This window comes from Lotus japonicus, chromosome 1 (assembly GCF_012489685.1).
Source record: "Lotus japonicus ecotype B-129 chromosome 1, LjGifu_v1.2".
In the NCBI taxonomy this organism is placed as follows: Eukaryota; Viridiplantae; Streptophyta; class Magnoliopsida; order Fabales; family Fabaceae; genus Lotus; species Lotus japonicus.
In genome coordinates this window covers 26,241,365-26,254,014 of record NC_080041.1, presented here as the reverse complement: position 1 = coordinate 26,254,014, position 12,650 = coordinate 26,241,365, and the positions used below count along the sequence as shown (strand labels likewise).

The 12,650-nt window shown below is 39.5% G+C and overlaps 1 protein-coding gene across 1 annotated transcript; it reads left to right on the top strand.

Moving 5' to 3' along the window:
- The first annotated feature begins 2,850 nt into the window (after positions 1–2,850).
- LOC130734289 (phosphatidylinositol 4-phosphate 5-kinase 1-like) lies at positions 2,851–7,648 on the top strand. Its single transcript, XM_057586641.1, has 8 exons — positions 2,851–4,116; positions 4,205–4,369; positions 4,695–4,860; positions 5,134–5,244; positions 5,340–5,533; positions 5,652–5,782; positions 5,867–5,960; positions 6,794–7,648. Exons 1-8 carry the CDS (start codon positions 3,122–3,124, stop codon positions 7,101–7,103), a joined length of 2,166 nt encoding a protein of 721 aa, XP_057442624.1. The 5' UTR covers positions 2,851–3,121; the 3' UTR covers positions 7,104–7,648.
- The last annotated feature ends 5,002 nt before the right edge of the window (positions 7,649–12,650 follow it).

The window sequence follows — 12,650 nt, the reverse complement described above, 5'->3', positions numbered from 1 at the left end:
TATTCCATGGTAAAAGGTGGTTAGGGAGTTGGTTGTGCTCATGGCAGTAACAATATAATATAAGAGCGGTAGTGAAAGCAATGATGTGGCAGTGCTGAAGGGAAGTGATGGTGATAATGGTAGTAGTAGAGGGTAGAGGAGGTGGAGAGTGTGGTGGTGGACTTGGTTGTGGTGGTGGCGGTGGCAGTGTTGCAGGGTGCTGGCGATAGCAATGGATGGTGGTGATTATGGGAGTGGAGTTGGCGGTGGTTCATGTGGTGGTGGAGGTGGTGGAGAAACAACGATGGCGATAACAATGACATCGATACCGGTTGTAGTGGCAATTGTGGAGAGTGCTGGTGGTGGCAAGTAAGTTATATGTCACAATATTATCATTCATCTATATGGTGGATTAAATATTTCATCATTTTAATGTATACGAGTATATTGTTGGATAAGTCTATACAATACAATATTTGAATAAATAAATACTTTCGATTTGGTTTGGATCGATTCGATTTTGAACATGGGAACTGAAAACTAACCTGATACATTTCGATTTACCATTATATATTGTTTCACCCCCTTTTTTAATTCATGAAGGAGAAAGACAAAAATCCTTCAATTTATTTGCTTGGATTGATAAAATGAATTTTCCCTCCGTCGTCCCTGGTAGACGGTGGTTACCAAAAGTATGATTGAAGAGTCAAAGACAAAAAAATGGTACGAGTTCAAACTTAAAAGTAATAGTCACGTGAGACTTTATTCAAAAATAAGACAAGCCTTTGAATCTAAATAATTTTCGTAAATTATCTATTATTTTGGTTTAATTAATCTGATGATTTTTTCCTATGATTTGATTTGAGTTTTATTATTAGTGGGGTTTTATTTTGTTGTTACATATTGATTTCTCTTCGAAATTAACATTTTGAATCAACATATATATTATTATTATTATTATTGTTATTGTTATTATAAATAGAAACATTGATATGAAAAATAATCAATCAAATATTAATCATTAAACATGTATTAAAAAATTAAAAATACTGATTTAATGTATATACAAAAATTTGAGTGAATTTAAGTCTTATAATTTAAAATTTTAATTTTTTTTCATATTTAAATAATTAAAAAATTATAAGTAAAAAATTATGGTAAATTAATACACAATTATCATTATTAAGAACATATAATTGAAACAATTGTTAAAATATATTTACTTAAAAAATACAAAACATAACGTTACACGAAATTTAAATTGTAAATAACAAAAGTCACCCGTGCAGGGCACGGGTAATTCCGCTAGTATCAATTTACAATGAGGTTATTCTTGGTTTTTATTTGAGTCAAAAAAAAAAATTAAAGCTTTAAATGAGGATGAACCGGAAAAAAATTTATTGCATTAATCTTGAAATTTTTGTAAGGTTTAATTTGTTTTCAGAATTGAAAGTACTATGAGAAGTATTAACAAAAGAAATTAACACTTATTGAGTTATATTAAAACCTTAGATTCTTTTTCAAATGTATGTATTACCTATAGAATTGAATTGACAATCTATGTAATAGTTAATACTGTTGAAAGATATTTTTCAAAATTAAAATTTCTTGAATCAAATCTAAGGCTAACAAATGTTACAAGATAGATTGAATGAGTTAGTTATTTTATTTATTGAAAACGAAATGTTAGAATTGTTTGATTATATAACTCTAATAAATGATTTTTCCGCTAAAAAACTAGAAGATTAATATAAAAAATTGAGAATTTATATGATATATTACGTACCTTTAAGCCTCAAATAATTTTCGCTTTAGGCCCAAAATGCCTATAAACGGCCTTGATCTAGAGTTATATATATATGTAATTAAATTTATGATTATGTTCTAATGACTCGGAGTTATCAAACACACACACACACACACATATATATATATATATAACATTATTGTCTTGTTACGTCATGTTCTGTTCTATTTTTTTTTTGTCGTGTTCTATTTAGTCACCAAACAATACTCAAATATTTCTCTAAAGAGTCTTACCATTAGGGATGAAGAAAATATTATTATATCAAAAGGAATAAAACTATGATGGCACACGTCCAATTTTCTTAACCATTTAAACATTTCATAAAATCTTCAAATTTTATGAAACTTCTCCTCATGTTTCTAATTCGTAAACTTCTGGGTAAGGTTGGAGTTGCTTCATGGGATTTGGGATGGTCATCCGTGCGGAATCGTCGGAGTTTTTATCTGCAATAACGCATCTTGTAACGCTCAGATTGGATTTGTCGGTGGCTGAAGCCTCGACACTTCGTTGGTGTGTGGCTTGCGCGTAGATGATGTAGTTTGAGAATAATGTTTTCAAATCAAATTCTATTGTGGTAATTGACGCAGTGAAATCAGGTTCCACCCCATCTAAGATTGAAGTGATGATATAGGATTGCATAACTTTAACTTATAGCCCATGAAATTCACTCCTCTCATGTTAAGAGAAAGGCTAAAAGTGTAGTTCCATGGCAGCCGAATTCCCTAAGCATGAATGTTGGAATGAACCACTAGATTGTGTAGCAGAGAGAGTTGGGTATGTGGCGCTTATCCCACGTAGGCCCGCAGTTAAGCGGTTCTCTGTTTTCCAGGCCGACCCGCAGACTTTGACCTCTCTCAACCTTTGTCTGCCCTAGCTGTAGCTCATGCCCTCTCTATAGACTCATATTTATCTTCTAATTTTTTTTTTCTTGAACACACTCATAAATAAATGAATTTGATTAAACAATAAAAAATTGCAGAGTTAAAATTAAGAACCAAAATTCAATTAAACTTTGAACTTATTTTATTTTGATTGAAATTAAAAAACACTCGAAATACACGCCTCTATGTCTCTCTTTCTATCCGCTAAGCTTCTGTGCCTGCCTATGACTCTCACTCATTTCCCTCAAAACAACACAAAAAGAGAAAACAGAGAGAGAAAGAAACAAGAGAGACAAACCTCGCCGCCGGCGAACCCCTACACCGGAATCACACAACACCACAGTAATGTCACGCGCCACCGTTAGTCGCCGGAAAATGCATTGATTCTCGAGCCACCTTAGAAAAACTCACACACTCGCATCACCGCAAAGAGAGAAAACAGAGTAAAGTAAAAATGCGTGAGACGGCACTCGCGTGTGAAGACCTCGCCGACGACGTGGTCTCAACCACGAAGAAGAACAAGCCGGAGCCGGAGAAGGAGGACCGGGAGAAGCCATCTCCGGTGGCGGTCGCCGGGAGGAGCAGGTCTCAGGGAGCAGGAACCCGGAGAGTGACGCCGGCGAGCGTGACGGCGGTTTCCGGCACCGGATCCGCGGTGGAGAGGGTGCTCCCGAACGGAGATTTCTACGCCGGGAGCTTCTCCGGCACCGTCCCTCACGGATCCGGGAAGTATCTGTGGACGGACGGGTGCATGTACGAGGGGGAATGGAAGCGCGGTAAGGCCTCCGGGAAGGGGAAATTCTCGTGGCCCTCCGGCGCCACCTACGAGGGGGAGTTCAAGTCGGGTCGGATGGAAGGATTCGGAACGTTTGTCGGGTCCGACGGCGACACCTACCGCGGGTCGTGGAGCTCCGACAGGAAGAACGGGTTCGGCGTGAAGCGATACGCGAACGGGGATGTGTATGAAGGGTGGTGGAAGCGGAATCTGCAAGACGGGCATGGCCGTTACGTGTGGCGGAACGGCAGCGTCTACGTCGGAGAGTGGCGGAACGGTGTCGTTTCCGGGAAGGGGAAGTTTGAGCCAGCTGAAGGGTTGGTGAAGGTGAAGAGTGGTGGTGGGTTGTGGGGTGGTGACGATTTTGCCCTTGCGATGAGGAAACGGTCTTCGGTGGATACTGTTAGCGGGAGAGGGAGTGTGAATGAGAAGAGCTTTCCGAGGATTTGCATTTGGGAATCGGAGGGTGAAGCTGGTGATATCACATGTGATATCATTGATAATGTGGAAGCTTCGATGTTCTATAGGGATGGTACTGTTTCGGATCGTGATGATGGGTTGTTGTTTAGGAAGAACCCTTGTTGTTTCCCTTCGGATGTGAAGAGACCTGGTCAAATGATATCCAAGGGGCATAAGAATTATGAGCTGATGCTTAATCTGCAGTTGGGGATAAGGTAAAAAAACACTAATCAAATAGCAATCTGAGTAATTTGTGTTTGTTTGAATGGGTTGGTCAATGTTTACAACTTTGTTTTTGTGTAGGTACTCTGTTGGGAAGGAAGCATCGAAGTTGCGAATGCTTAAATCGAGTGATTTCGATCCCAAGGAGAAGTTCTGGACCAGGTTTCCACCTGAAGGAACCAAGCTTACACCGCCCCATCAAACCGCTGAATTCCGGTGGAAGGATTATTGCCCTGTGGTTTTTAGGTATAACCTGTTTTTTCTTTTTTGCATTTTGATAATTCATTCATATGTTCGAATTGTGATATCAGAGTCTAGTAAAGGCTGCATACAATAGACCTGTATTGGGTCTGACCCTTCATTGTACCATGCCATGCTGGGAGCTTTATGGTGCCGGGTTTCCGTTTTTTATTAATTCATATAGTTTGCAGTAGTATAGAATGTTTTAGCGAGGAAGCCTGCAGGGAACTTGATTTGGTTGGGTTGGATGTTTTGGTGTAGAGGGGTTTAGCATCTGCTAATTGTGTTATGTTTTGTTGTTGACCGGTTCTTTTCTGCTTTGAATCTTCAGACATTTGAGGAAGCTGTTTCAAGTGGATCCTGCTGATTACATGCTGGCTATATGTGGGAATGCTGCTCTCAGGGAGCTTTCCTCTCCTGGTAAAAGTGGAAGCATCTTCTACTTGACCCACGATGATAGGTTCATGATAAAGACAGTGAAGAAATCTGAAGTCAAGGTTAGATACATGTGTTGTACGCTTGTCGTGTTGTGTCTTGTTAAACTCATTTAATTCGACATTTATTCCGTTATAGCATGCTGAGAACGGTTATGGTTTATACAACTTAGTAGATCAGACAACTTGGGTTTTCGAAGAGGGTCTTTTGTCGTGTAGCGAATAGCGATTCGAACTTATGATTAAATATAAACTCTTACCTTCTATGGCCGTATTAGAAGTCTTTGGCTCAGTGCGTATCTAGACTGACGTGTCATTCTCCTGACTAACTTTTAGGTGCTTTTACGGATGCTTCGAAGTTATTACCAGCATGTGTCTAGATATGAGAATTCATTTGTGACAAAGTTCTATGGGGTACACTGTGTCAAACCAATTGGAGGCCAGAAGGTATGAATTGGTAGATATATTATAGTTGTTTGGAGGGGTTGTCCTAACTCCTATGCTTCTCAGTACCTGACTTTTCAATGTTATTGGACAATCAGATCCGGTTCATTGTGATGGGTAATCTTTTCTGCTCTGAATACCCAATTCATAGACGATTTGATTTGAAAGGATCTTCACATGGCCGTACAACTGATAAACCTGAGGAGGAGATTGATGAAACTACCACCCTCAAGGACCTTGATCTCAATTTTGTGTTTCGTGTACAGAAAAGTTTGTTCCAGGACCTTATCAAGTAAGTTATGTTAGTTGTTTACTTGTTTGTCACACCTATAAACTTTTTCTGAGCGGCTGCTTAGCTGTGAAAACATCATGTATACACATATGCTGAGAAGTCCTGATATTGTGTTCAGACAGATTGAGCGGGATTGCGAGTTCTTGGAAGCTGAGAGAATTATGGATTACAGTCTTTTGGTTGGCCTTCATTTTCGTGATGATAATACATGTGACAAGATGGGATTGTCACCTTTTCTTTTACGCACTGGTACTGGTCCATCATCTATATCAGTAGTTACATTTAAGGTTTATTTTTCAGAAGGTTTAAAAATGGTTTCGTTTCCCCTTTTAGGCGCTCGGGATTCTTATCAGAGTGAGAAATTCATGCGTGGTTATCGCTTTCTTGAAGCTGAGCTGCAAGATAGGGATCGAGTTAAATCTGGAAGGTATGTCATGATATGTTTTAATTACTTCAAAATTAATCTCGATGGCATTTTCAGTTATTGATTCATAAAACTAGTGGATTGTCATATGTCAAAACACTTGCATTAGAAGTCGAATTGGATAAGCTCAAGGGGATTTTCCTGCATCAGTCGAAACCATTAACCACTGTCAAGTTGGAGTTGTTTGTGTTTGGGGGATGTATTTGAGTTTGTGCCGAAATGGTCCTATTGCCATCAAAGTCAATATAATGTGTATCTCTTGCTATCTCTTAAAAGAATAAAAACCCCAAGGTGTTGTAGACCTGTCCATTCATGGTATCTGAACATCTAATTCCTCGATGACATCAAAGATGTTCAATAATTTCTTCATTTTAATTATTTTCTTTTATGATAATAATTGAAGGTAGGTTGCATTATTTTGGCAAGTAAGTGTGCATAATTTTGCAGGCAGGCACTAGTTGCTAATGGGGCACACTCAAGCTGTGGTCCTTATATATTAGATCAACATTGGATTTCTAATTTCTTTTTGGCCTCACAATTAATTCATTGAATCAATTATATTTATTTTTCTGCATTCATGTTCTTTCTGGACTAATCATATCCACTAGCATATAAGGACACCATTAAACACAATTCCAAATGCCACTTACTATATGGCTTGATAATTCTGATATTTTTTTACTATTAATACACTCTTAAGTTATTGTAGATTGTTGCTTCTTATGTGAATACATCCTTGCAAATTTTATGACATGTATTAAGTCAGATATTAGCTGACCTCACTTAGTGCGATAAGATTTTTATCGTTGTATTAAGTCAGGATTTTCTTGTTTCAGGAAGTCATTAATTAGGCCAGGAGCCAATATGCCCGCAAGAGCAGAACGAATGGCACGAAGGAGTGATTTTGATCAATACAACACTGTTGGAATCAGCCATTTGGCCCCATATTGCAGTGGGGAAACTTATGATGTCGTTCTGTACTTCGGCATTATCGACATTTTGCAAGATTATGATATCAGCAAGAAGCTTGAGCATGCCTACAAGTCCTTACAGGTTGACCCCACTTCAATTTCTGCTGTTGATCCAAAGCTCTACTCGAGGAGGTTTCGTGATTTTATCGGGAGAATATTCATTGAAGACTGGTAGCAATATGAGTCCAGAATGACGCTGAAACATATCTTGTTGAAGGTTAAACTGCCTGATTAATCATCACATCCAGTGAAATTAGCTGGAAGTTCGAAACACAATACAGAGACGGTGGGGCCTTCGAGTTGAATGGTTATTATCATGCCCCTTAATGATCAAGTGGGGCTGACAGAACAGAAGCTGGCTTGAATTCAGGTTGTTTTTATGGCTGAATTTTGAACATACAGCCATGATGATGTTTATGTTGAAGGACAGGGAACATTGTACATGGAAGATGGGGTGAAGTTCAGAGTATTTATTATTTTATTTTTCGTAAAAAATGGGGTGGGACTTGTTAAATTCTTTGTGGTTGGTTACTAATAGGATATGAATATGATGGGAAGCCTAGGAAGAGGGAATGTTTCCCTGAGATTAGATTCAAAATGCTTGGATATAGAGAGAATAAAGAAAATGTACAGTTTTTTTATTTATATACAAAAGGGTGTATAAATTTTAAGGAATTGTTTTTCTTTTCTCTTCTTAAAATCTTGAATTATTATTCTTGAGTTGTTGAGGACTTGAGGTACATGTTAAGACGTGGTGTCAGTATTCTCTTCCACATAAGTTGAATAAACATAAATAAGTGGGGTTTCTGTGCTGTGCTGTGTTGAAGAAAATTAAAATAAGGGTCGTTGGTTGGGTTAGCTTTTGCAGTGAAAGCGAGAGCGTTGGGCTTCAAAGAGTATTGGGCAGCATGAAAAGCAGAGAAAGAAGGAGAAAGATGCGCTGGCGTTTCTCGTTTTTCACTCTCTCCTGCTTTTCACTGTTTCTTCTTGTTGTTGTCTCTCATTTTTTGGTTTACAAAAATGGTAGAGAAGAGAAGAAAAAAAACCAAACAGACTAGGAATGACGTCAATGACATGCTGTCAAGGTTGGTACAGACTCATTTCTTTATAGGAGTGCCGGAGAGGGATCTCTCTGAGGGGAAAGACGCAGAGAGATTTGAACCCTTAAACTATAGAGAAGTGAGAATTAAATCCGGAATTTATGAGAAATGGTACTAACTCAACTTGGGTTTTGTGTCTCATTTGTTAAATTCTTTTTTACACATTTTATTAAACTTGGGCGTTGTGTCTCTCATTTGTTAAATTATTTTTTACACATTTTATTAATATAGTAAAATTTGACCGGATATTTTAATTTTTGGGTTTGCGAGAAAGAGGAGAAACTTACTCTGGATCAGTAATCACGTCACATGGAGCCTGATCCAGATCGCTTTCCATAAAATCTATCTAGGTAATAAGTAAAATTTTTATTCATTATGTCTGTTCTGGATCCTTACTCTGAAATATTACCACTTGCAGCAATGCAATCATGCCTCATTGACTGATTTAAAATAGAAGCGATATTTTTTCTTCATAAAAATAATAAAAGACTGAAAATTGAAAATAAAAAATGTAGGTTTTTCTTCATATAAATATTTCCTATCAATTAAATTTACACAACTACTCTAATCTAATATGTACACGTAAGGTACTTTCAAAAAAATAATATGTGTAAGGTAATTATTAAATTTTTACTTATCCCCGGAAACCAATATTTTTATTTATCGGAAAATAATAGAAAACAAGTAAGGAGTAAACATAGAATCTCTCACCAAAAGGGTTTCCAGCTCTTTGTGAGAATCATCTATAACATTCACACAAGAAGTGGTAAGGCTCACATCCGATCTAGCAAGGCAGTCAACATAATTGTTGCAAGAGCGAGGAACCGATCGAGTGGATGACAACAACCTAGTCACGGTTCAACATATTCTTGATGTCTCTCACAATGGACAAGAATTTCTTGCTCTCCATGTCCTTTAAAGAAGTTACCAAGTCCGCGCAATCCATCTCGAATTTCACTCTCCTGCAGCCAAGGTTAAACCGTTCTTCAGTGCCAAAACTTATGGAATGAAGGTGTTAGCGTAGGCACCCCGTGGAATTGCTCAGAGTTTCAATAGATCACAACGAAGTAATAGACAGCAAGAACGATTAAGAGACAAGAACGTTTGTTCACGCAGTTCGGCCAATTGAGCCTACCTCTGCGGCTATAGGGTAGCTATAGCTCCTTTTCATTCAATGTGTTATGAAGTACTTACATTGGGGTTAGGGACCTTGTCTATTTATAGGACACTACTAACACTAGTATTACAAGATAAGATAATCTAAACATCTTATCTAAACCCATAAGATAAGATAGAATCTTATCTAAACCCATTAGATAAGATAGAGTCTTATCTAAACCTATAAGATAAGTCTTATCTAAACCCATAAGATAGAATCCCTCTAACCCAATATCACAATCCCCTTAAATCAAATTCAACTAACTGATAAGATATGAGCCAATCCCAACAATCTCCACCTTGGCGAATTCTCGAACCCTCGTGAAGATCAACTGCTCAGCTCCTGAATCCTGATTTCCGGGATTGTGTTCCCCACCTTCTTAACACTGTGAAACATGCAACAAATCCAAGCAGTGCTTGAATATGTCACTAGTGACGGGCTTGGTCAACATGTCAGCTGCATTCTCAGAAGTATGAACCTTCTCAAGTCGTATTTGCCCAGATGCAAGCAACTCCCTGATCTTGTGAAACCTCACATCAATATGCTTCGTTCTGGCATGATACACCTGATTGTTTGCCAAGAAAATGGCACTCTGACTATCACAATGCAACCTAACTCCACCTTGCACAACACCCAGCTCCTTCACTAGCCTTGTAAGCCACAATGCCTCCTTTGCTGCCTCCGCTACAGCCATATACTCAGCTTCAGTTGTAGACATGACCACTATGGATTGAACTGATGACTTCCAGCAAATGGGTCCACCCGCTAGAGTATAGACATACCCTGTTGTAGACCTTCTATTGTCAACATCACCTGCATAGTCGGAATCAACATATCCTACAACTCTTGGATCAACTTGTTCAGCATTGAACATCAAACCACGATCCGGTGTACCCTTCAAGTACCTGAGTATCCACTTGACTGCTTCCCAATGACGCTTCCCCGGTTTAGACATAAACTTGCAAACTTGGCTCACAGCTTGTGCCAAATCTGGTCTAGTGCACACCATAGCATACATCAGGCAACCAACTGCACTGGCATAGGGAATCTTCAACATCGCTTCGACTTCCTCAGCTGTCTTTGGACACTATTCCTCCGAGAGCCTAAAGTGATTCGCCAATGGAGTACTCACAACCCTTGCCTTGCTCATGTCGAATCTGGCTAACACCCCTTCAACATAGCTTTTCTGAGAAAGCCACAATTTTCTAGCTCCTCTATCTCTGTGAATTTCCATCCCAAGAATCTTCTTAGCAGCTCCTAAGTCTTTCATGTCGAACTCCCTACCCAACTTGGTCTTCAAATCATTCACATCACGTAAATGACTAGCAGCAATTAGCATATCATCCACATACAGTAGCAAGAAAATAATAGAACCATCATCAAGGCTCTTCACATAGACACAACAATCATACTCACACCTCATGTAGCCAATCCTCAGCATATATGAATCAAAACGCTTGTATCACTGCCTTGGTGACTGTTTCAAACCATACAAAGACCGCTTCAATCTACACACCAAGCCCTCCTGACCGGAAATAACAAAACCTTCAGGTTGCTGCATATAGAGTTGTTCGTCTAGATTACCATGGAGAAACGCCGTTTTCACATCCATCTGTTCTAAATGCATGTCCCGGAATGCTACCAAGGCCAAAACTGCCCTGATTGAAGTGTGTCTGACAACTGGACTGAAAATCTCATCATAATCAATCCCCTTCCGCTGTGAATACCCTTTTGCAACCAAACGAGCCTTGAACTTTTCCCCTTCATTTTCTTGTACTGGTGGTTTCCTCTTGTACACCCACTTGCATCCAATGGCTCTCTTCCCTTTAGGAAGCTGAACTAGGTCCCAAGTCTGATTCTTCTTCAAGGACTCCATCTCCTCCACCATAGCACTCATCCACTTCTCCTTCGCCGGGCTAGACATAGCCTCACGGAAAGTAGACGGATCTCCAGAACTAGTAAGAAGTGCATAAGCTGCCATCTCTTCAAACCCATATCTGGCTGGAGGTTTTATCTGATGGGGTTCTCTATCACGCACAAGACTGTACTCATGTGCTCCACCTGAATCAACTGGTTCTCCTTCAGTTTCAGTATCAGAACCTGAACTGGATTGCTCCTCGTGTACTACCTGCACTGGACTCTCTGTTAATGGCTTAACTGCAACCTGAATCTTCCCAGCAGTGGAAGTTTCAGCCTCTGAAGTAGACTCCTTTTCTGAATCCACCTTCTTCAACATAGACTGCTCATCAAATACAACATCTCTACTATGAACTGCCTTCTTCAAGGCTGGATCCCACAATCTGAACCCCTTCACCCCCTTGGTGTAGCCAAGAAAAGTACACTTCTTGGATTTGGGATCCAATTTGGATCGCTCATCACTGGAAACATGCATATAAGCTGGACACCCAAAAATTCTCAAATTTTCTAAATTAATGGGTTCACCCGTCCACACCTCCTCAGCAACCTTTTTATCCAATGAAGCTCTTGGAGACCTGTTGAATAAGTAGCAAGCCATGCTCATTGCCTCAGCCCAAAAACCTTTAGAAAGTCCTGCGTGCAATCGAAGACACCTTGCCTTCTCCGTGAGAGATCGATTCATCCTCTCAGCAACACCATTCTGCTGTGGTGTTTTCTTGACTGAATAATGCCTCTGGATACCATGTTCCTCACAAAACCTCTTGAACTTTGCATTTGTGTATTCTGTTCCGTTGTCTGACCACAAATACTTGATTTTCCTCCATGTCTGATTTTCCACCTCAGCCTTCCACAACCTGAACTTCTCAAAGACTTCAGATTTATGCTTCATGAAATACACCCAGACTTTCCTAGAAAAATCATCAATAAAAGTTACAAAATACCGGGATCCACCAATAGAGACCTCTTTACTAGGCCCCCACACATCTGAATGAACATAATCAAGGATCCCCTTCGTAACATGCTTCCCGGTCTTGAAACGAACACGACACTGTTTGCCCAACACGCAAAACTCGCAGAAGTCCAATTTGCAACTACGAACACCCTTCAAAAGATTCCTCTCATGAAGTGCCATCATCACTTTCTCACTAGGATGACCCAGACGCATATGCCAAAGCCTTGTTGCATCATTGTCAGTCTCAACTGATGCAACATCACCTACAACGGTGCTCCCCAACAAGCGGTAAATATTCCCTGCAGTTCGCTTTCCAATCATCACTGTCATTGCACCTTTAGTGACTTTTAAGATGTCCTTCCCTCCTTCACCCTAGAATGAATACCCATTCGCATGAAGAGTCCCCAAGGAAATCAGATTCTTACTCAGTTCTGGAACATATCTCACGTTATTCAGCACCCGCGAGCCACCATGATCCATTGCAACTTTGACTTGTCCGATGCCTTTGATGTCACAAGGTTTGTCATCACCCAAATACACAAGTCCAAAATTGCACGTCTGAAACGAACTGAACCACTCCCGGTGCGGAGTCAT

Bases quoted from the DNA above. Each gene is read 5' to 3' on its own strand.
- LOC130734289 (XM_057586641.1), top strand. From the start codon at position 3,122: ATGCGTGAGACGGCACTCGCGTGTGAAGACCTCGCCGACGACGTGGTC. The intron at 5,783-5,866 runs GTACTGGTCCAT...TTCCCCTTTTAG, and splicing joins ACCTTTTCTTTTACGCACTG to GCGCTCGGGATTCTTATCAG. The intron at 5,961-6,793 runs GTATGTCATGAT...TTCTTGTTTCAG, and splicing joins GATCGAGTTAAATCTGGAAG to GAAGTCATTAATTAGGCCAG.